This window comes from Argiope bruennichi, chromosome 8 (assembly GCF_947563725.1).
Source record: "Argiope bruennichi chromosome 8, qqArgBrue1.1, whole genome shotgun sequence".
NCBI lineage: Eukaryota > Metazoa > Arthropoda > Arachnida > Araneae > Araneidae > Argiope > Argiope bruennichi.
The window spans coordinates 39,733,883-39,755,953 of record NC_079158.1 but is presented as its reverse complement, the minus strand read 5'-3'; the positions used below and the strand labels follow the sequence as shown (position 1 = coordinate 39,755,953).

At 33.1% G+C, this 22,071-nt stretch overlaps 1 protein-coding gene across 1 annotated transcript in view; it reads left to right on the top strand.

The window, feature by feature from the left end:
* Positions 1 to 22,071, top strand: part of LOC129980616 (protein neuralized-like) — a 167,427-nt gene that overhangs the window by 120,627 nt on the left and 24,729 nt on the right. The window contains exon 3 of the mRNA XM_056090997.1: positions 18,745 to 19,254. Coding sequence (XP_055946972.1) covers positions 18,745 to 19,254 — 510 coding nt within the window. The remainder of the gene's footprint in view (positions 1 to 18,744; positions 19,255 to 22,071) is intronic.

Below are 22,071 nucleotides of genomic sequence, written 5' to 3'. Positions count from 1 at the left end.
AGCCTTTTTTAAATTTCACCTTCAGTTCCTCGTTGGTGCTGAGCTCAAGTAGCTCCTCTTGTAATACACATTCGCCTCTTCCGTTTCATCAAATGGGGTTATGATCCATGGTGGTATTTCCATCGTCAGAATATATTCAAATCTATTTTTGAAGTGTCATCATGCAGGGTATTTAAATGTTGAGCGTATGTCTGAATATCCTCATCAAGACATTCTATCTGTGACAAGTGCGGAAACTGGGAGAATTCGCGCCTACTAATATTTTGCTTCATTAATTTCAATTTACCAAGAAAAGCCGAAATTACACCCTTTGTTTTTATTAAATTAAGGCTGTCCCCTTGTAACTGCAAGTTAACGTCATTGAATTTTATGAACAAATCTGTTAAGTACGCAATTTCCGCTTTATATTTGATCAGATTTTCTTTTAAATCTGGTGCTTTAGTTTCCAGACACTCTATCACTGATTCGAAAAGTGAGTAAAATCTCGATAAGCATGCACCTTTCGACAACCAGCGTACTTCAGTATGTAAGAGCAGTTGTTGGAAATCTTCATCATTTTCATCGCACAATAGTGCAAATAAACGGGTATTCAAAGCATTGCTTCTTATTTTATTAACTGCGTTAATCATAAATTGAAGCGATTGGTGCAATGTATCACTCAAATTTTTCGCTACAAGGTGTAGTCGGGGGATGACACAGTGAATTACAATTAGTCCTGGTATTATTCTTTTAAAATGGCTTATAAACCCACGATATCGCCCGAACATGGCAGGAGCTCCATTTGCTGCCACCGAAATAATGTTTGTAAATGGAATAGACTTTTCTGTAAAAAAAATCACTCAGGACATTAAATATATCAGGAAACAAATGAGTAACGTTTTGTTCTTGGCATTCGTATTTATACTAATGTAGATTGCAAGCACAGCGCAAGTCGCATTTCATCCTTTTGCAGGTCTAAACAAGCATCCCGGACGAGCTTTGCAAGTCTCGACATGTGGTGTACACTTGTACTATTATCTATTGTTCTATTCAATTCTGTGTTTGAACTGAGTCTCGAATATTTTTGAGTACCTACCGATGTTACCTGCCTACGTTGATAGGAAATCCAAGCCAAAATTTTTGTTATTTATTATGAAAACCAGAACATTTTTCGTGGACCCCCACTTACAACTTGTGAACCCCTGTTTTCTTTTCACGTCTACGTAGACCTCCGTGTGGTTTCCTATGGACCCCTGGGGGTCCACCTGGACCACTTTGGGAACCTATGATCTATGTTATTAGATGACACTTTCTCTACTACAGTTAAAAGATAACAAAGAAGGGGTCATCTAATTAGATAGATGGCCCGGATATCAGGCGTGAGTAGTGGCAGTGAATGTGTTAAATGATTATATTTATCAATTGATTACAGCTATGAATTGATTTTAACTAATCAATAAATTACAGTTACAGATTAAACTTATTGACTGGTTATAATTAATTATATACTTTTTCACTTAACACTTGTTAATTAAACCCTTATTAATTGATTTTAACTAACCAATTGATTAAACTTATTAATTTATTATAACCAATCAAGTGATTTCACTTAGTAATTGATTATAGTTAATCAAGTGACTACGCTTATTAACTGGTTACATTTAATCCCTTCATTATAATTATCAATTAATTATAGTTATTAATTGCTAATAACTAATTAATTGGCTGCACTTATTAATTGACTATAACTAATCAATTGGAAACATCAGAGTAACAAAAATATGTTTCAGAAAAAGAACTGTATCAAATAAGGATTATGACTCAAATATCTCCTTCTAATATATCGAAAATAATTTTTTTATTTTGACGAAGTTCCTTATCCGTTTTTTTGGGATTTTGCAGAATTTTCATGTTATTCCCAGATGCTCGAGTTTGTTTACATGTCCAGAGCGATATCAATTCTTTAAGATACATATCGATAAGATGCCGCGCAACCGATAGCTGTGGGAACTATTTTGCATAAGCACAGGTGCAACAAAGGCTTAAAATAATAGTATCTATCAGCCATCGACCTCAATAGATTATATTGACTGATTGCTGTGAAATTTATTGCAAAGTATTTTTTTTTTCTGTATGTATTGCATATAAGTTCTTAAAATATGAATGCGATATAATCATTGTTTGTTCTTTGAAATAACTATTGTTATATCTTAATATTTTAAACTCGAATTTTATTTATTTTTAACAAATGATGTAGCAATAGCTACAGTTGTTCTGCAAGATCTGTTGAAAGTTTTACACTTTGAATGCATGCATTGAATGAAATTATTCCTGCACGCGATTATATCAATTAATTACATGAATGTACTTAAGTTATAAAATTATGTTGATATTTCAGTTTCTTTGTATAATTTTATATTTCAAAAGTGTTTTTACTATGTTACATCCACAATAGGGTGCTTTCTCTGATAGTCTACTTGGAATTGAGATGAAACATTTGCTGGTTGTAGCTTAGATTTTATAAATGCATAGCATAAGTTATATATAGAGTGTTCCTGAATTCATGAACCAAACTTTACAGGTAGGTAAAATACATATATATGTAAAGGATTTCGAATCTTGTTGACTAAATAATATGTAATATTATTGTGGTTGAAGCAGAATGCAGGTTTGAAGCAGTGAAGAGACTTTGTATTTTTAAATTAATTTTAATATACATTTCGTGAAAGCATAATTATTTACAAGAAGACGCAGTGCGGCATTAAAGCAGAAGTAAAGAAGAGCGCGAAACAAATGATCACTAGTCTTATATAATATAGAATTTCCAGCCACGCGCCGATGGAATACATGTTTTGACTTCTGATAAGGTTAACGAAAGTATCACTTCCATTTGATACGTAGTACTGATGGCGCATTAGTTTTACAGAGGAATTAATTTAACCGAAAGTGGAATTGGATCACGAAATAAGAGAATATTTTTAGAATGAAGTTACTATGGGCTAAAATGAGATAAAATCTTGGAAATTAATTAAATTGAAATTAGAATTAAAATATCATTACATATAGATGCATTTTTTGTACTGCAATGTGCGGTTGAAAATAAAAAATGCTGAGAAAATGAAAAGAAAGCTCTTTACTTATATAATATTACAGTAAGTGCACAAACGTGCCATCGCCAACATTAGTACGAGCCTAGTAACGTCTGGCAAGGGATTGGCTTTCTCTTTCTAAGACATCGAGTATTTCATGAATAGTTGTAGCAGCAACTGAAAGTTTTGCAATGAGGCCCTCACCAGAATCAAATGAAGTCTCGTAGACACTGTATTTTTGCGCTTTGCTTGAACTTCCTTTCATTTATTTGTCCCGTCTATACTTTTTATTTTCGACTTCATATTGCTACTCAAAAAATGGTTCTATAACTGTATCTTACCTACCCTTAAAGTTTGGCTCGTGAATTCAGGGGCAGCCTGTATCATTAGATTTTAGTTTATATATACCACGTGATTCATATACAATAAAAATTTCAACATTTCTAATTTGTGAATGAATGTAAATACATATATATGTAAACATGATATTGCAGATGCTTGTCCGGCTGAAAAGAAGAAACTTTTGAAATTATAACTTCGATTTATTTCACCATTTCGATTTATTTCTTTTTTTCACAACGGGTGTCATAATTGTGCAAGGAAGAAGTGAGGATAAATTGACATTGTCTTACATCGCGATACAAGAACAAAGTGACAGAAATTTTTCTTTTCAGTCATTTTTACAATGAGATTCTGATAGGGATTTAGGCATAGGTATCTTTGAAAGGTATGTGCAAGTGTTAGGAACTTTTTTTCCCTTTTGATTGGAGCGTGAGAAAACGCATAAGTCATTAATTTTCTAAAAGCTCATGTTAAAAATAATTAAATAAAAAGTGGGAATTGAATCAGGAAATAAGTGAACATTTTAGAATGAAGTTAATATGGTTAAAATTAAGATAAAAATTTGGAAATTAATTAAGTTCTGAATTAGATTTTATAAGAGAGACAGACTTTCTTTTTCTCGAAATCAGAATTTATATATTGAAATAAGTCATTCCTCTGCAAGTTGTTCTTTGTTAGAGAAGCTGTCTTCTTGAATAAAGGAAGACACAACGAACATTTGTAAGTTGTGTTATTTCTACCATTGTTCTTAACCTAGCAATGGCGTGATGGGGGTTATTTCACTTTTAAAAGTGATATAAACATACTAATATCTTGTTTCCATGGCAGCTTATAAGATTTGCTCTCGGGACTCCTCCCACCCTCCACACTATCACTCTTCATGTTCTAGATGACTTCACACACTATCAGAAACCTAGGTAACTGTAACCTTGGAAACGTATCATTTTACAATTGCAAGAACCATTTGTAAACAATTGTTTAGTTTAAATTGTAAACTTAACTGGCAATAAATTTTAGTTAGGCGACAAAAAAAAAAAATCTCCTGTCTTATGTTTATTAATTTTGTGCAAATGGTTTGTTTTCATTTTCAGTCATTTTCGAAATATTGAATTTTAAAATTATTCTGATAAATTAAACAAAAAAGTTCAAAGATCTAGACATGAATTTTTTAATAAAAAAATTAGTAAGTTTTTTCTATTTTTCGGTGACGAAATTTGAACCATTTCATACATATATTTTTTTTAAATTTCGGATTTCCCCCATTTTTATTTAATTTTGTCTATTTGGAATTTTTTTTTTCAAATTTTATGCACTCTTATTTACGAAATACATAAAAATACTAAAAGAATAAATAAATCAACAAAATGAAATAAAATTAAAATTCTTTCAGACTTAGAGTAGTCATGAACTGTAAGATTAAGTTATGGAGTAGATTAGGATTAAACATATTATTAAAAATCGTAATCCATGCAATCCTAAAACCTACGGCGCAAATTCAACTTCTTCAAAATCTGAAACTGACTCTCAAGAACTTCGTTTTATCTTCGAATGACCTTGTGTTTCATTATTCACAAACCACAGAAGCACAGCCCCGCTCAACTCTAAAGCGCACCATTTATCTGATGCAACAGCAACTATGTTGCGGATCTTTACAGAAATCAGATACCGGCCTGATAAACACGTCACACCTGTTGATTCTACGTGATCCATTGATTGCAGGGGCTGTCAACGTCAGCTCTTTTCTCTTGAGCCTCGACGCCGTCTATGCTGGCCCAAGGTCGGCCTCGGCCTTCCGTTTCTGTATACAAATTAATCGGAAACACTCGAAAACATTATTTCTGTGACGCTTGGAAACTATGTGACGTCGCAGTGTTCGAAATTCTGTCCATTCAGCTCTTGCCCTGCTATTCCTGCTGTGTTCGCAGATCCCATTACTGGTAGTTGTTTATTGACCTACTATTCGGCCCGCGAGTAGAATCCGAAGGTGAATTCTGCTAGACAGAATTAAATATGCGTAAAATCTGAATATCATTTGTTTTTAATTGCTATTTTTGGTGATGGCGTTCCAAGAATGACCACGCCCGTATGACGAAGTGAAATCGGAGATTGAAAATATTTTGCATAATGACCATTCAGTGCAACGTCCACTTTAGGGTCAGTTTTCATGTAGCTGTTTTCCTGTGGTGTTTCAAAAAGTTTGGGGGTAGAATTTGGCAACGTGCCAATTTCAACTGGACTTGCTTAGGGCCACAGAGGGTTAATAAATTTTCTTAACATATTGCCGAATAAATTAGGTGGGAAAAAATACAAATGCCATAAATTATAAAATATTTGAACCTACAATGTGTATTTACCTTGAATTATTAAAATCATAATTAATATAAATAAAATTTTATTAATTATTCATTTATAATGTATTAAAATGTGTTTAATTGAATATTTCACTTGATATTTCTCGTAAATTAATAATTTTCAATTTTATTTTAAAAAGTTTATTGCTTCTTTATAATCTATTATAATAATTTAAGCTTCATTCGTATGTAAAGATATCTTTAATTAATATTATAGTAAATTTCAAAAATTTTATTTCTTTAGGTATTTTTTTTTCCCCATGATATAAGTAAAAGAATAAATAAACTTATATATTTTTTCAATGTGAACTAAAATATAAAAGAAATTAAATTAGAATAAATTATTAACATGTTAAAATTTTTCTCAAATATGAAACTGAATTCACTATTTATTAAAAGAGGACCTCTAATATGCATTGCTTATGGCAGCGATATACTTAAATTCGTCACTAGAATGGGAATCTAGTAAGGACCATTTCGTTGGCCTTTTCACTGTTTCCAAATTTTTCACGCCAAAATTTTTTAAGTTTAAAAAAACTTTAAAGAATGTGTTTAAAGGAAGCAAGTTAATGTTGTGCCAAAAGCACACTGTGTGCATCGGATTCATTAGCAACTATAATGAATTTTAAAAAGTTAAGTGGAAACTCTCCAATGTAGTAACAAATGAAAGAGATATGTGCTTAAACCATAATAAGATTCATTTTGTGACTCCAAAGAATATACTATTAGTGAAAAAAATTAAACCAGCGGGAATCCTCTGCCCGAAACTTTTACCGGATTGTTCAATTAAGGTTTTATCCCCCCCCCCTGCATAAAATTATGACCTTGGTTAAGGTCGCAGATGCCTTAGATGGCATTAGAAAACAATTTTTAGAATAAACAATAGAGTGAATCTGACATTTTCCTAGAAGCTATCGTGCGAATATGTATTTTGAGTGCTTTTTTGCCGCTTAATGAAACTAAAATTTAATGCGAAACTAGTTATAATCACAAGATGACATACCGAATTTTATTGATGTAAGTCATTCCGCTTATGAATTATTGTGTTTACATGTATATGAAAATACAGAGAGACGGACAGATCTGATTCAAAATTTGTGAAATGATTTGAATTTCATTTTTGATCCTCAACCTATGCACCAAATGTTAGTTGCCTTTTGGAGTTATCGAGTCACTTTAGTCGAACAACCAAATACATAGGAATGAACTCTCAGGAATGGATTTTGTTCATAATTTGTGAGAAATCTACAAATTTGGTCTTTGTTTATACACCAAATTTCATCCATATAGCTCAAGCCTTTTTTGAGCTATCATTTTCATGGACGGACAGATAGGCATAATGCCAAAAATATGTTTTTCGAAATCAGAGGTCTAAAACGTGGATATTTGTCAAAATCTCGAATTCGAACTTTTTGACGATTTCAGTACTTCCTGTATACTATGTATTTCAGAAAGTAAGCAAAGAAACAAACATATTTAAATTGAACGGCGGTAATCCGAAGCTCTAAAATTTTAAATGCCAAAACGATTTAAATTTCTTTATAATGAGAGATTAGATTTGATTGGAAGAAGCTTGAAGAAAAGGAATTCTTTTGCAAAAACAATCCATATATTTAGCAAAAAGAGTCCAATATTTGAGGGAAAAAAAATTGAAGATGAAATGAAAAATTAGTTTAAAAATAAGGGAACTGACGAAAGAAAGCGCCTACTTTTAAACGAAGAGTTACAACATTCATTAATCTTTTACTATGTAATAAATTTGATGAATAAAACTGTAACATAATTAAATATTGTTTAGTAATTCTTAAAATTATAATTTGATTGCATATGTAAATATTGTTATGAAATTATCATTAATACAACATTTTGAATATAAGAAATGTAAAATAAGATTTTCAATGGACAGTGCAATTTATAACTGATATATTTCAAATTTTTCTCAGAAAGGAATTTTTCTTTCCTTTCTTTTTTTTTATTGAATATATTCACGATCGTAAAATCCTATACTGAATGAAGGTCCTTAAAAATTATCTTTTTATGATCACACGAACGAATTTAATTAATGAACGACGACTAATGAATGAATGAGCGACAAAAATTCTGCAATATATATATATATAATTAACAATATTGTACTGTTTAATTCGAATTAATCAAATAAATTGAAACTATACACGAAGTCAAAAGACAAAATTTCAATGGAATAGAAAAAGAATTTCCCATGAAATCGAATTAAAAATAGCCAAATTCAAAATAGCCATGTTTCACAATATCCAACAATTCTCTGTCTTTAACGATCGATTTAAAATCCAAAAAGGTTGAATCTGAACAGCATCAATATTTAACTAAAGGCCTTCAGTGGGACTTTCAGTCAGCAAATAGTAAGTGAAAAAAGTAGAAAGATAAAGTCATTCTGATTTGAGGCAATGAATATGTTTTGGCTCCATGTTTTTCTTCTTTTAATGCCCCTACTTTTTGTATGCAAATATGAATGGTTCATTAGTTTGTTAATTCTGTTCATTATTGGCTACAGGTGAGTTGACGTTAACAAAAGAAGGAAGATATTTAACTTTGTAATTGCGGAACTCGGTTTATGCATTGGAATATTGAATATTCAATACGAAAATTTGTTTTCCGTACTAATCGTGCACCTTTAACGATGCTTAACATCAACGTTTTATTTACTTTATTATTTCTATAATTCATTTTTTCCTTTTTCAGCTTCTGAATTTTAAATAATAATGAGTCGATGTAAAAAATAAGGCTCTGGTTAAATGTTATTATGGTTTTACTGAAAACATCCGATAAATTTGGAAACCCACATATTATTGGACAAAATGTAAAAAAGTTTTAAAAATGCACAAAATTTCTAGCTGAATTAATTTTATTTCCTCTATGTCACCAATAAAAATCGACGTAGGTTGACTGTATTTTGAAATTTGGAACTAGGCGGCTCTGCAAATAGTCTCATTATAAGTATCGAATGACTACAAACTTTCTTTATCCTGTGTAACAAGATTTCAATACATAGTCAAGATTTAACGCTTCTTTAATTATGAAAGAAATTTTTTGTATTTGTGTGTATTGGCTCTCTACAATACAAACAATTCGGTCTACAGCTAACATATTTAGAATCGTTCAGTTCAGTTATATTAACCCTTTCTAGGGCCGGGGGAAGTATGCTTCCCACCAAATTTATCAATATTTGTATGAAATTATATAGGTTGACACAAGTTCTGACAAATTTTTTTAGTCAGAAACTTAGATGCTTTAGTTCTTATTATTAATCAACCAAATTAATTAATTTAATTAAATTTATCTAATAAGCTAAATTAATCCCTTTTCTTATTTTAATTTCAAGCCTAAAAATATTTTAACATAATATGACTAGAAAAAAATGGCCTTTAGAGGGTTAACGTCCCGTTTTAAAGCAGCAGTAGAGCCATTCTTGAACTGGCCTCGTAATTTTGAACCGTGGTCAGATCACGAGGACGATACTTGAGCTGGCACCCCCCCCCCTCCAAACTTCCGCACCACATAAGAAGGGGTGGTGGACACATTTAGCATAAATATGTTTCAGATGGTGAGATTGTGCGCCTTGAAGAGATTTTTTTTCTTTCCAAATTTTAATTAATTAAGCATAATGTTAAATCTTAATGTTTTTTCAGTCCAAACTTGTGATAATATTATAGCAAAAATTTTATTTTCACACAAATTTCAAAAAATTGCGTATTTTAATCTCCATGCAACTTTTTATGAATTTATTTTCAGTGTTTCATTAAATATTTTATCTTGTAATTTTGCATTATTGTTGACAGCTAAGGAAGAAATATTCTGCGAATTATGAAAGCAATTTCCATCAGGAATTAAATGGTGAAATTACATCTCGACTAAGAACAACATACATTTAGAATAAGATTATCCAGAACTTAATTTTGTAATATAATGATGCTGTCATCGGACTCTAGTTCATTATGCAAATGCTTTTGTTGAGGAAATCGTGGAATTCACACAAATAAGAGATTTACATTAAATTAAAAGCACGATTATTATTGTTGACGGTCCAGTTGATTTACTAGTCTTCAAAGGTAGCTTGTGAGTAAATAAATAGACTTTCGTTCTCAAATTAACCGCGAGTGTGATCTCTCCAAAATTTTCTCGCCTACTCTCTAGTAAAAATATTATCTCCGGATAAATTGTGGACTTATACGGCATTCGCGAACAATAATTACGAAATATTGAGCTTTGTTGTGAATTTAGCGTGCGATCTTGATTAATCGCTAGTTTACGATATAAGTACCGAAAATCGACAGTTATTTCGGACGTCTTTTCCCCTCAAATTTAACAAAGAAATGAAATTGTAGTCACAAGATCACATACCAAATTTTATTTATTTAAATCATTGCATTTTTGAATTATTATGTTTATATACATGCGTATTATACAAATGGTCAAAACGGATTACTGGTGGTACCGACACGATGGTACACGAGATAATACATATGGTACTGACGGATTTGATTTAAAATATGATAAGAATCTACATTTTAGATACTAAACCAGTGTACCAAATTTTATTTATCTAGCTCTTTACGATTTGTAGTTATCCTGTTCACTTGGACAGCCAGACAGTCATCCTGAGAAAGGATTTTGTTCAAAATTTGACAGAAATCTACAAATACGGTATAAAGTATATATATATCAAATTCATCCATCTAGTCTAAAGCGTTTTGATAGCATCTTTTTTCACACATAGATAAATATAATTCCAAAAATGTGTTTTTCAAACTTAAGGATGTTTGAAACGCGAAGACTCGTGGAAATCTCGAGTTTGAATTTTTTGACGATTAAAAGTTTCCTTTTGTATTTTTTTTTTTTTTTTTTTGTATGAGAAAATAAAAATCAAAGACGATTGTCATTTTAGTATAATTCCAAATTTAGTTTTATGTTATATTGCATATAATTCTGAATAGGTCTTTTAAAAATCATGTTACCAAGTTAACGAATTGGAAAGATTCAGAGAAAAATGCCCGAAGGTAACGACAGATTCCCAGAACCAGAAGTTTTATAACGAAGTCTTTAAACAAAAACAGAACATAAATGCTTTGTTCGTGGTGACAATGAATACACCCCCGAGGCAAATCCTGATGCATATCCTTCGATTTGATTTTCCACGGTCGCATGACGTGGTTCAATGGATAACTTCATGCATGAGACATCTCGAACTGAAATCGAAAACGCTCTAAGATCTTTGTTTCGGCATTTTAGATAAATAAGTTATCTGCATGGGTTAATATATTCATAATCAAAAATAATGTAAATAATCTTGCATTGGGATTGAGTTTATAATTGAAATTTTATATTAAAGAAGTCAATTTATGTTCAGTGATTATAATATAATATACCGGGTGTCCCATAAATTTGTAAATACTTTAAAAATTCATAAAAATTGAAGGAATGAGTATATTTTAATGCGGTTTGCGAAACTGTTATTCTCATGAAGGGGGATTTTTTTTTTCATACGAAAAAAAAAAGTTCAAAAATTTGTCGATAGAGGACGCTAAACACAAGCAAAACATACAATTCTACGGGAAAAATACTTTTATTTGCATGCAACAATTGTTTACATGCGTATCACACCAGTACAGTACTTGTTTTATGTGTCCGCCATCACCACAAATAACAATTTGGAGACAGCACTGGTAACTGCATCATACAGCATATCCGGATGAATACATGAGATTTCGTGGCGAATGGCTTCCTTTAGCTGCACTAACGAAGTTGGCCTATGGCGGTACACCCGAGACTTAAGGTAACCCCATAGCTAAAAATCAAGGGGTGTTAAATCTGGTGAGCGTGGGGGCCATTCATGTGTAAAGTGACGGCTGGTTATCCGTCTTCAGTAAAAGTTCTCAAAAATGCCTTCACTTCGGTCGATGTGAGGAGGTGTCCCGTCTTGCATGAATGTCACTGTGTCGAGGACATCGTGTTCCAATAAGGACGGTATCATTTCCTTCTGTAACATTTCCAAGTAACTTGTTCCATTAACTGAACATGTCTTCCATCCTCCTTTTTTACAGGGCTTTTCAAAGAAAAAAGGGCCTACAATAATGGATGCAGTGAAACCACACCAAACAGTAACCCGTGGTGAATGCCGGGGCTTCTCAGTGTAAGAATGTGGATTCTCATGTGCCCATATTCTACAGTTATGGGTATTAACTTCTCCATGCAAAGCAAAATGAGCCTCATCTGTCCACAATATTTTCAGCAGCCATCGCGGATCATCTTCAATTTTCGCCAAAGCCCAATTTGAAAATTCCAATCTCTTAGCTGTATCATTTGGTAAGAGCTGATGTAGCGATTGCAATTTGTATGGGTACAATTGCAATACATCATGAAGGATACGGTACACCGAAGTCTTCGGTATACCATTTATTCGTGCCACTTCTCGTGCGCTACTGACTGCACTTGTAGACTGTTCTCTTAGCGTGTCCATTTGCGAAGAGACATCGGGGGTACGGACTGTTGTTAAACAAGGTGCACCACTGCGTGACCGATGACACAAACTTCCAGTTTCTTCGAAACGGCGTACTAGGGAAACAAGTCCAGCAGGAGTGATCGGACCTGAACCTTTCTTCAATCTTTTCTGGGTCCTAAACTTTCGTAAGGCTTCAGCCGCCGATTCGTTGCTCACATAAAACAACTTTACCAATAGTGCTTTATCCACCAGTGTCAATATCTTAATACAAACCTTATGCAAACCTTTAGAAATGATATGTCAATCGCTCACTCTGCCTTTCATAAGACTTTAATTTGCATATTTCTACTGATTTGCTTGTCTGCAGCGCCCTCTATTGACCAATTTTTGATTTTTTTTTTTCTGTATCAAAAAAAATCCCCCTTTATGAGAATAATTGTCTCGCAAACCGCATTCAAATATACCCAGTCCTTCAATTTTTATGAATTTTTAAAATATTTACAAATTTATGGGACACCCGGTATATTAAATATTAAAATATAATGAATAGTAACATATATACTTCCTAATGTAAAGTTTTGCTGAAATTTATTGGAGACCAACACCTTTGGGAACCAGTTGGTTTGTTAGGATTAATATTTGCTTTTTTAGGATTTGATCTTAATGGCCTCTACAGAAAAATATTGTAATTGTAATATCTTGATCCAGAACGATCAAATAAGAGAGTAGCTTAACAGACAATTCTTTTACTTACAGTCTTATATATGCTCAAAAAACAATTTGTTCTCATCTAGGTTAATATTATTCACAACCTAGTTAACAGTTGAAAGTCTAATCATGAAATAGTTCCTCGATCAAATCGGAGAATAAGTCATCCAAAAAAAGAAAAGAAAACGCTAACAGGCTGTTAACTCAAAACGGCTACTGCAGGGACCTCTCCAGAAATCCACCTATCTTTATGGATGGATCCTAACACAGAAACCCGAATCACACGGAGTTTCTCAAAAAAAATCAGGAACACCTTCTTCGGACACCGACGTCTCTCCGAATTTCAATTCGAAGCCCTTCACTGCTCTCCTCTGGCTCTAAACAATACAAGAATACCGCATTTTATTTCCGTCAGATCTTTACCTCCGATTTTCTCATTGGTGAACACGAGTTCCCTATCATCCAATAGCTGCTCAGCATTGCTTCCTCAATGGTCTCCAGCAGATCGTGGGAATGTCTGTTAAGGATCCATCTTTGTAACTGAACCCCTCCCGGATACATGTGCACCGGCTGAAGTGCACCTGATTTTGACACTTAATGACAACGGTTGCTGGTGATTGACAGCTTCTTGAAGATTTGAGGAGTCTCTTCATATGGGAAAAAAGTTTAATATCTGGGTGTTTTGACATTCTTCTCCCTTGACGACACGATAGATTTATTTGAAACGACGAGACACACACATCTGTCGCCCTCCAACTGGATACAACAAATGACCAGACACAATGTCTGAACTAGTGAAAGGATCCACATCTGGCGGTCCGTAGGCACTTAATTATGTGTGGGGAAACGGGTGATTGTGAGTTCATCCTCCAATTACCATGTGAGGAAAAAGGAAAAACGTTGCAATATTTTCATAATATAAATTATATAAATATACAACGTTTACAATATTTCAAATTTTGATTGACATGCAAGTCTCATATTATTTGAGAAGTCTGACAAAATTTAACTCGGTCTGCTATTCATTTCTCTAATTCTGGTGTTAAACTTTAATTTCAAATACAACAAGATTTCAAAAATTTTATTAAAAGCATGCCCGACACTAAACCTATTCAATATGGAAAAGTAAACAAAAAATGTCAAACCTAATTCCTTTTTAGCTGCATCAAATTAATCTGGAGCTAAACGTCATATCTTAGTATCCGCAACAGGACCTTTTATCCGAATTATGTGCATAATATTATGGAATTTAACAACGGGTTCAGCATCGCTGTTCATTATTTTCAGAAATATCATCATGATCATAAATTAAATCATAAAATTCATTGGGTAGTTTTAAATCAATTATTGAAAATAACAATATAATTGCATTGCTGGTTGATCTTTAAACACAGTTTGAATGAGTAATAATTCCTTAATGAGTCATCGAAATGGAGGCCTAAAATGGACCAGGGAACATTGGAAGCAATAAATGTTAAATTATAAATTTAAAAATATAAAATTCTAAATAATAAATTTTGCGCAATTAGCTGCTCACAAATTTAATAAACATTTTGGTTTGCAGCCTTCTGCAGACGAGAGAAGTATAACTGAAATGTCAATTTGCTGTATCTTCTGGAAAGCTCAAGACTTGTTGGTTTCTCCTGAATAATAAGTCAATTATTTTGGCCGTCAGGAATGTTTGGCCATTCTGCTTGTATCTGAATGACGATGTACCATTTTTAGCATTATGTCAAAATAAATGTGATATTTGAATAATCGATTATCATGATTTGCAGTGCAATCATTAGATTTACTTCTTCAAACCATTATTTCGGCTGAAATGTGACATCCAGTATATTTTCTATGAAACTTGATTGATTTGAACCTGTAAATTGGAGATGCATGCACTAGGAATGATAGATTCCAATTGTTTGGCTTTCATTTCTTCTTTACATGCCTACTTTTGATGTTATATCCAACATTTCATCAGTTTTAATTGCAAATTTGATTGATTTGTCACTTGAAATATAAGAATTGCTTGCATTGGCAAGCATTGTAACTACAATTACAGAAGTTGATTGCCAGTACATTTTCCATTGCATCTTGTATCTGATGAAAAAGCAAAATTAGCAATTACAGGGTGTTTCACAAGGTATGCAGCGTCTAATATTTACATATTCGGATAAAACACATCAAGACGTGTAGTTTATGTATAACACGAAGGGTCTCTGAATATAGCGTCATAGTCAACTTAATGTGTGAAGCTTGTGTTATGAAAACTTCAAGAAAGGAGGGGGGGGGGAATTGAAAATCAATGTTTATTGAGAACTTTCAACAGATTTTTGAAATGTCGGCAGTTCGAAAAAATGACATGGCGAAGTCTGTGATCAAAGTTTACAATTGTTTTCTACAAAACATCTGTTCCAATTTCCTTGACCTTGGTTTCAGTTGCTGCTCTCCAGTCGTCATATGTTGAGGGCTATATGAGATACACTGTATCTTTCAGGCGCCCCTATAAAAAAATCACAAGGGTTGAGATCCGGGAAATAAAGTGGCCACTCTATACCGTTGTCGATTTTCGTAATGGAATCCAACCCGATCAGCCTGTGGTGAAAATGTTCTGCCAAGAGATCAAAGTTACGCTGAGTGCGATGGTCATCTTGCATAAACCAATAATCGCTTATCTTTTGTATATACTTTTGGTCGTCGTGCCGCAGTTTATGTTGTAGTGATTGCCGAATTTTTTCACCAGAGCCGCTGGTGATTGCAGTTCATGATAAGCACCATGAAAACACAATGCTCAATCGAATATTTATTTATTTTATAACCACAACGATTAGGTACAGTACACCGTAATTTCTTAGCGAATAACGCACGACTCATTCTCATCAAACCTTTTTCTAGACTTATATAGGTAGACTTTACTAGACGGGAGTTAGCATATTCCCTTGCAGACGCGCTTTTCCTCTCATTGGTTGCCGTAAATTTTCATAGTCACCTAGGGAAGCTACCATGTTGTGCAATCGTCTTATGCATCATAATTTAGAATGCAAACTTTCGGATTCATAATTAACGTTTTTCGTGTAATTAGACTATGACGCTATCACATGTTATGCATCAAAGTACTCATCTTGATGTGTTCTATCTGAATCTGTAAATATTAGATGCTGATACCTTGTGGGACACACTGTATTATCTCATTCTATATCTTGTAATAATTTCTTAGCCAGCGCTCTTGAAGATGAGTGAAAATATTAATCAAATATTGCTTTAATGTATCATGCATATCATCCTTTGGAGGAGAAATAATGACATCATTGACTTGTGGTGGGATTTCGATCTGAATGAGACAGTGGCAATACAGTAAATAGATCCTGCACAATTCTGCTTGTGATGAGCATTCCATCGTGATGACCATTTGTGATAGTTGTCATCAACGCAATGCTGTAAATAAATCCTGCACAATTCTACTTGTGATGAGCATTGCTTTGTGATGTACATTGATGACAGCTGTCATTAGTGGAATACGGTAAATAAATCCTGCACAATTCTACTTGTGATGAGCATTCCATTGTGATGACCATTTGTGATAGTTGTCATCAACGGAAAAAGGTAAATAAATCCTGCTGAATTCTATTCTCGATGAGCATTGCCTTGTGATGAGCATTGATGACAGCTGTCATTAGTGGAACACGGTAAATAAACCCTGCACAATTCTCCTTGTGATGAGCATTCTATTGTGATAAACGTTGATGACAGCTGTCATCAATGCATAAATAAATCGTGCACAATTCTACTTGTGATGAACATTCTATTGTGATAAACGTTGATGACAGCTGTCATCAATGGATAAATAAATCGTGCACAATTCTACTTGTGATGAGCATTCCATCGTGATGACCATTTGTGATAGTTGTCATCAACGCAATGCTGTAAATAAATCCTGCACAATTCTACTTGTGATGAGCATTGCTTTGTGATGTACATTGATGACAGCTGTCATTAGTGGAATACGGTAAATAAATCCTGCACAATTCTACTTGTGATGAGCATTCCATTGTGATGACCATTTGTGATAGTTGTCATCAACGGAAAAAGGTAAATAAATCCTGCTGAATTCTATTCTCGATGAGCATTGCCTTGTGATGAGCATTGATGACAGCTGTCATTAGTGGAACACGGTAAATAAACCCTGCACAATTCTCCTTGTGATGAGCATTCTATTGTGATAAACGTTGATGACAGCTGTCATCAATGCATAAATAAATCGTGCACAATTCTACTTGTGATGAACATTCTATTGTGATAAACGTTGATGACAGCTGTCATCAATGGATAAATAAATCGTGCACAATTCTACTTGTGATGAGCATTGCATTGTGTTGAACACTGATGACAGTTGTCAAACAGTCGATTCAAACTGCAAGAACCATATTGCTGGATTGTTCTTCCTAAAAGGAGGCATTTTTCATTGCTGCATATGACATTTCCAAGTGCCGATTAATCTTAAAGTCTAGTTAATTGCCAGTATTGCTTAGCATTTTTGTTTTTAAGAGGATTGATATTCTTCCGCCAAGGTCAACATTTAGGCAAATGGTGTGTTACATATGTAGCTATGCTTGTGACTTCTGATTCTGCTTCCCACTAGCTAGCGAAAAGTTATTACAATGCACTGATATGAAAATATACAACAATTTTGAGTGCTTTCTCAGTTTTCATAGTCATTAGTTCACTAGTCATTAGAAACTTTTTTTTACAGGAATATTACTTCTTTCAGTCTACAGATAGTCTTTATCTATTGTAGATATTCAAATGATAGCAAAAAAAAAAAAAAAAAAGAAAGAAAGAAAAGAAAAAAAAAATATGTACGTTATCTATCATATATGCTTCATGATGATCAGTCACTAATTATCTTAAGATGTCATAGATTTTTCTGACGATATGGATAATTATTGATACAAATGAAAGGAATGGGGTAAAAAGAACCCAATATATTAATTCAAGTAAATGATAACAAAAAACAAAGCAGTGCATTTATTTAAATGTGTTTGTCCTAACTTGCATATTGTATCAAATGGGGTAATAGAGTGCGATTTATAGATTACTCAAGCTTTGTTTTACCTTATGATCAAATCTCCCTGTGGACACTTCTTAATTGAGGATAAGAAGCTTCCGGCGTGGTGGTTGGATCTCGCCACCCTGGAGGGTACATTAATAGGTGGTGGATCTGACCCCTCCCATCGATGACGGGAGGGTTGTACCGTGGCCGGTGATGGCCCTTAGGACTCAACCACAGTTCCCGTCAATGTTGCTGTTGCGGCGGTCCGGTCATTCAGTTTTATGGTTTAAATCCGTGTGCCTTCGTGGTGGGTCGGGGAGTTAGATGGTTGACTTACCTTATGATCAAATCCCTCGGTCGGCACCTCTTAATTGAGGATGAGAAGCTTCCGGCGTGGTGGTTGGTTCACGCCATCCCTGTGGGTACACGAAAAGGTAAGGATCTGGCTCCTTCCATCGGTGATGGGTTGTACTGTGGCCGGTGATGGCCCTTTGGACACAACCACAGTCCCCGCCAGTGTTGCTGTCGTGGCGGTCCGGTCATTGAGGTTTTATCTGTGTGCTTTCTGGAGGGTTGGAGAGTCAGGCTATGACTTACCTTATGATCAAGGAGAAATAGGAAATGTTTTAGTACACAGGAAAATATTTATTAAGAATTCATTGCTTTTATGTTTACTAAATTTACCTTAAATAATATAATGTTAATTTTACTGCTTAGTTTAGTTATTAATATGTATTAAAATTTTCCTTGTTTCAGCGTCTCTGTATGACGACAGGATGACCGTAGCACTAAGAAATAACTATGGCCCACTTCATTTCCATCAAGTGCATGGTGAAAATATTAAATTATTGAGAAAAGGAGCAGTTGCATATAGGTCCGTAGGATTTTGCAAAGCCATAACTTTCAGTAATCGTCCTATAATGGTTGGTGAGCCAATTTATATTAAATTTCTAGAAATATCTACAAACTGGAGTGGAGCTTTAAGAATGGGATTCACAGTGAACGATCCCATGATCATGAAATCACAACTTCCGAGGTATTCATGCCCAGATCTAACTTCTATACAGGGTAACTGGGCCAAAGCTGTACCTGAAAGAATGGCTTTAAAAGATTCAAAACTTTATTATTATGTAGACCAGAATGGTGATGTCCATTATGGCCTTAATGATGTTGAACATGGTGTATTTTTTGGTGGAGTTAATACTTCAGGCAAATTATGGGCTATGCTTGATATATATGGAAATACGGTAGCTGTTGAGTTTGTGAGTAAGTAATTTTTTTGTATATTATAAAGATTAAAAATTGTTTAAGCTTCATTTTTGATTCTTGTCATTCTAAATTACAGTATATCTTGATTGTGTTTAGTTTTGTACAGTTACATTAACGTCCCGTTTTAAAGCAACAATAGGTTTATTTTGGGACGGACCTCGTAATTTTGAACCGCGGTCGGATGACAATAACAAATGTATAATAACACATATTTAACGGACCTCAAATTTACAATAACACAACTCGGCTTCATAAATAACTTAAAGCCAGAATTTATTACATTATACCAGAGTTGCCAGAGTTGAACCAGAATTGAATTTTCTTATTTAATATTTGGCGCTGATCGACGGGACTTTTTGCATCCATTTTTCTTAGCATTGTATTTGAGCACCGTTTTTTAAAAAATCGGCGCACCGTTGGGTAGAACAAACGATTTTAGTTCCAGTGAAGTATATTTTGAACCTGGAGCATAATTTATACAATTATGAGAAAATTTTGATTTGGAGTTTTATATAGTTAGAATTTGAAGTTTATTATAGAGTATGCCAGAAAGTTTTGAGAAATACCACTTCCATTGATTAATTTTTTTTTTTTTTTTTTGACGAGTTACAAGATTTTTTTTGCAAATCTGTGATAGAAAATGGCTTAGCGTGTCACGTGTTTTTTTACTCTTGACTTGGAAAAAACAAAATCTGAGAATTAATGTCCTAGGAATCGGGTCACGTGCGAAGCTATATAGGCTCTTTAAAAAAATATGCATTATAAATCTTTTCCATTTGAGTTAAACATTTTTAAATATTTCATATTCATCAACAGTTTTATTGACTGCCCGAAGAATAAATTTTAAAAAAAATAAGCAAATTCGAAACATTATACTCATTTCGGATAAGAAAAAGTCAAAATGTATTTATTATTCTTTTATGCTTAAAAGGGTTTTAAATAAATTTTTGGCCATTACGAAAATCCAGGACCTATTAAGACTTACCAAATTAATTTTAAAAAAAACACTCGTTAAGAATGTTTTTATGACCATCTTTTCACTCAAAGAAAAAATAAAATAACTTTCCTTCATTATTTTATAACCAAAATAAAATAAAAGAAACATAAAATGCTGACATTCCTTCCGTTTTAAAAGATATCTATAAAATATCCTCAAAAAAGGAGCTAACAGGTTTCTCAAGGGTTGCATCAGAGTGGAACACGTTTCGTTATCTTTTGATAAGCGCTATTTGCATTCTAGCCATCAAGCGATTTTTTTTATAGCTTCTAGGTTAAGAAGGAACTTTTCTATATTAATATAAAACACACTTTTTGAGAAAAAAAAAAACTCAAGGTTGAGATAAGACTGATGAAATGGAAGGTAACTCGATGAAGCTACTTAAAGATTTTCTATCAAAGCTTTTTATAGGAAAAATAATGATGCAACTGGCAACTCCATTTGAAATATTGCCTCTAACTGTAACTGCTTTCTGAATGAAATTGGGAGAATTTGAAGGAAATTGAGAAAGAGTTTCATCTAAAAATGATATAAAAAGCATATAAAACGTGATTGGTTTATGTATTATGTTTTTTTAGATAATAAAGATGTATTTTAAAGCAATTTATTCTTTTATGCAATTAGAAAAATGCAAGTGTCTTTATTTTTTAAAAAAAAAATCATTTTATGGTTCTAGTCAGTACACGCACACAAATGCCACTTGTTTAATAAACTGATGATTAAAAGTCTCATATTTCATCACATTTTAAACTTAATAAACATGTTAATAATTTATTTTAGGTTGATGTTTACGTTTTAAGTATACAAGGAGAAATATTATAATCGTTAAAAAAAAAAAAAATCGAACTCGATATTTTAATGAATCTTTATTTTTCAGAACCTTGCCGAGTCAGAAAAACACATTTTTGGATTTATAACTTTCTGTGTACGAACATAAAATATCAAAAGCACTTTGAGCTAAGCGGATGAAATTTGGTATGATATCTTAACATAAAATGTGCAGATTTCTATCGATTTTTGTATGAAATCCATACAAATGAAGTCTGTCTGACTAGCTGTCCGAGTGCAAGCGAACATAACTACAAAACATAAAGAGCTAAACAAATAAAATTTGGTATACAAGTTAAGTGTCTCAAATGTAAATCCATGTCAAATTTTAAACTAAATCCTTTAAGAGATTGACCGTTTGTCAATCTGTATTTTCACATGTAACAAGCTAGATAAATTGAATTTGGTACTCAAACTTACAATCTTAAGTGTAGATCCTTATCAAATTTTGAATCGGATCTGTTAAAATATTGACTGTCTGTCAGTCTGTTCTTCCGTATATTTGTAAACGAGATGACTTAAATGAAATTTGCTATGTGATGTTGTCACTAGAATTATAATCTTGGAATTAGAATTGGGTTTCAATCGGCAGTCAAAAAGTAATCCAAAATGCATATTCGGCTGTCTTTAATATGAAGCACACAACTTTCATGCATGGAAACCCTGAAAATAAAAATCTGAGCATTGTGGCGTTTCTTGACTTTTGCCATAGTTTTATGCATTAGGTAGACGGAAGGAAACTCTTTGATTTGGGAGTATGTGCGAAAGTTCGGAGAGACCACTCCCGTTTTATATATAATTCTGTGAAAATGCAAATATTCTTATTTAATAGTTTTAAAGATTCATAGCTGCGTGGCATGCACGTTTATACACAATATTATTTAAGCAGATATATAGTGTTTATAAATACTGTAATAACTAAGTGAAAGTATTGAAAACAAATAGGAACTTGATTAATTACATTTGAAAATATTTCCTTTAATATCACA